Below are 2,774 nucleotides of genomic sequence, written 5' to 3'. Positions count from 1 at the left end.
TATATAAATATATCATGACACATTAAATTTTCACAAAAATTTGTACACAACTGTTCTAAAGATTGGAAGGTAAATTCTGCAGAGTAATAATAATCCACTTCGTCTATTGACTTGAAATTTATTTGCCTGCAAGTCCCTCAATAAATGTCTATTACAAGAAGGGTAATTAATTATTGGAATTATAGAGGTCCCAATTTCCAAACCACAAATTGTCGTCATCGTAAAGGACCAAAAAGCAGGTGATACCCATAACCTCTTCTAACCCCACCCCCCTCAACCCAGCCCTCGTTATTTCCTCACTGAGAGAGAAGAGCAAGTGTTCCGCATTTGGAATTCTTCCTTTTATTTCTCTATATATCCATATATCTATATTTATAACAATATACTGATCCAGTGGCCATGAAGCGATCAATTGCCACCGATGTAGATCCGGTCACCGGCGATGATAAGAAAATGAAGAAGATCAAGATAGAAGAAGAGGAGGAGGAGGAGGAGCCGAAGAAATCATCATCTGTGTTGATGGACGAGAACTTGCTGTATGAGGTGTTGAAGCACGTGGACGCGCTCACGCTGGCCACCGCCGCGTGTGTCAGCAAGCAGTGGCACACGACGGCGCAGGACGAGCGTCTCTGGGAGCTGATCTGCACCAGGCACTGGGCCAACACCGGCTGCGGCAGCCAACAGCTCCGATCGGTGGTTCTTGCCCTAGGCGGCTTCCGTCGCCTCCACTCTCTCTACCTCTGGCCTCTCTCCAAGCCGCCTTCTTCCTCCTCCTCCTCCTCTTCATCCTCCGCCTCCTCGTCGTCGGCGTGGCCGTGTCTACCTCCTCCGCCGCGTCCGGCGGTTCCGGCGAAGCCCGCCACCGCCAAAACTCGCTGGGGAAAGGATGAGGTTCATCTCTCGCTGTCTCTGCTCTCGATTCGTTACTACGAGAAGATGAATTTCAATAACCGAAGCAAATGACTTAAACTAAGCTTGAATTTGTCTTGATTCTGCTTTAACTTTTGGTTTTTCGTTTAATTCGTGTCATTATATGTGTTTGTATGATCAGATCTGTATCCTAACTATGTGCTAGTTTCTTGATTTCTGAGATCCTTTGTAAATTTAGATATGATTGATCTATTATGTTATTATTATATAATTAGAGGTGTGATGTTATTGTGATTTTTATTTTCTTTTACTGAATCGAACCTCCGTGATGTGCGTGTTTGGATCTGAGGAAAGTGAGGGAAAAGAAAAGTTTTTTAGGTGGGTTATCCTGGTGTGAATGGAGGCCGTTTGTGGATGCGTTTTCTGAGTTGATACAAGCAGAAGTAAACAAAGGGATGCAGTTGTTAGTGGCCACGCTTTCTGGCAATTTGCGCACAAAGATTTTGAAAATGGTCTCCGTCTTGTTCGGGTCTGTAAAAGCCAAATTACCTTCGAGAGACACAGAGCACACTCTGTCTTGTTCTTTGTCCATTGTCTTTCAAGGATAGGTAATAGTCAGACAGATTGAATGTAGTTTTGTGAAGTAGTGGTATGAATATCGATACTATCAAGTGACATCAATTTAGGTTTTGAAATGCACTATTTTTTTTCAGATCGTACTTCTTAAAAAAAAAAAAAAAAAATCATAATTCTAAAATCATAGTGACTCGCATTTTGGATATTTGTGGTTTAAAAATTTTGTGGATTTTATTTTGACAATTGGGTAGGTTACTCTTGCATTATGAAGTTCGCACACTTCTATGGGCCATATCGGATAAGTGTCCATACAAAAATGTTACGGATATGTATCTTATACTTTATATACGTGTTTATAAATAAAAATAAATTTTTATTATTTTGAAAATTTTGCAGAGGCTTCTAGACATTTCACCAAGACACTTAATGCCACACTTTTAAATATTTTTAATACAAGTTTACGTTGTAATCTTGAATATAATATTAACACATTCTAAAATATTCAACTTTTATCTATTAAAAAGTATTGACATTTTATACATGATCACAAGTGAAAAGTCAAACTCTTAGTATATAAATTAGAAATGAATTAAAATCTTATAATATTTTTACTCAATATATTTATATAAATAAAAAATTATATTTATCTATAGTCGTATCCAAGGCTTCAAACCTTATCGTGTCCGTGTTACATAACCTGCTGCATTAATATCGAAGTTTAATAGTACTAGACTATGTTTGGCATAATAGTACTGAAGAGTTGGGAAATGTGAATGGGCCTGAGCCGGCCAACTCAACAGACCCGATCGACTGGGTTGCTCGTCACCCAAGTTGTATTCAGTTAAAAATAATAATGACATGCCAACATTTGGGCCTGTTTGGGATAAACGGACCGCCCCATAAATGAAGAGGGCCCATTAACCTGTAACCTAGGGGCAAAATGTAAGAAATTAGGATAAGTGTAAGCTTGTATAAATAAAAGCTAGACAGATAAAGAAAGGCAGATTGTTTGGAGTGTGAGAAAATCTTTTCTTAATATAGAAGAACATTTTCTTGCATCTTCATCTAGCGCCGTCTGTGAGAAGCCATAGAAGGATTCATTGATTTCAGCAATGAATGATACAGCTTCGATCGGGAACTACAATCGGTGAAGAAGGCTCCTGCCAACAGGAGGAGGACCAATGGGTCAAGTATGACGATCTGATGCAAATCGTAGAGACTCTACGATGGGAGAACGCCGAGTTGAGATCCGGAATAGAACAAAGAGACGCTCCACCACTCCCTTGTCCACCAGTTGTAGATGAACGAGTAGATCTAGCGAACGTCAA

General features: G+C 39.6%; 1 protein-coding gene across 1 annotated transcript; it reads left to right on the top strand.

The window, feature by feature from the left end:
- The first annotated feature begins 258 nt into the window (after positions 1-258).
- Positions 259-1,164, top strand: LOC132278821 (F-box protein GID2). Its single transcript, XM_059780718.1, has one exon. The coding sequence runs from the start codon at positions 400-402 to the stop codon at positions 961-963; it is 564 nt and encodes a 187-aa protein (XP_059636701.1). The 5' UTR covers positions 259-399; the 3' UTR covers positions 964-1,164.
- Positions 1,165-2,774: the final 1,610 nt, after the last annotated feature.

Source organism: Cornus florida, unplaced genomic scaffold (genome assembly GCF_030987335.1).
Source record: "Cornus florida cultivar Cherokee Brave unplaced genomic scaffold, ASM3098733v1 CherokeeBrave_3.0.0_Hap2_Chr10, whole genome shotgun sequence".
Lineage (NCBI taxonomy): Eukaryota > Viridiplantae > Streptophyta > Magnoliopsida > Cornales > Cornaceae > Cornus > Cornus florida.
Note: the sequence above shows the minus strand (reverse complement) of the source record. Positions and strands in the feature narration are given on the sequence as shown.

Coding starts and splice junctions, on each gene's coding strand:
- LOC132278821 (XM_059780718.1), top strand. CDS start 400: ATGAAGCGATCAATTGCCACCGATGTAGATCCGGTCACCGGCGATGAT.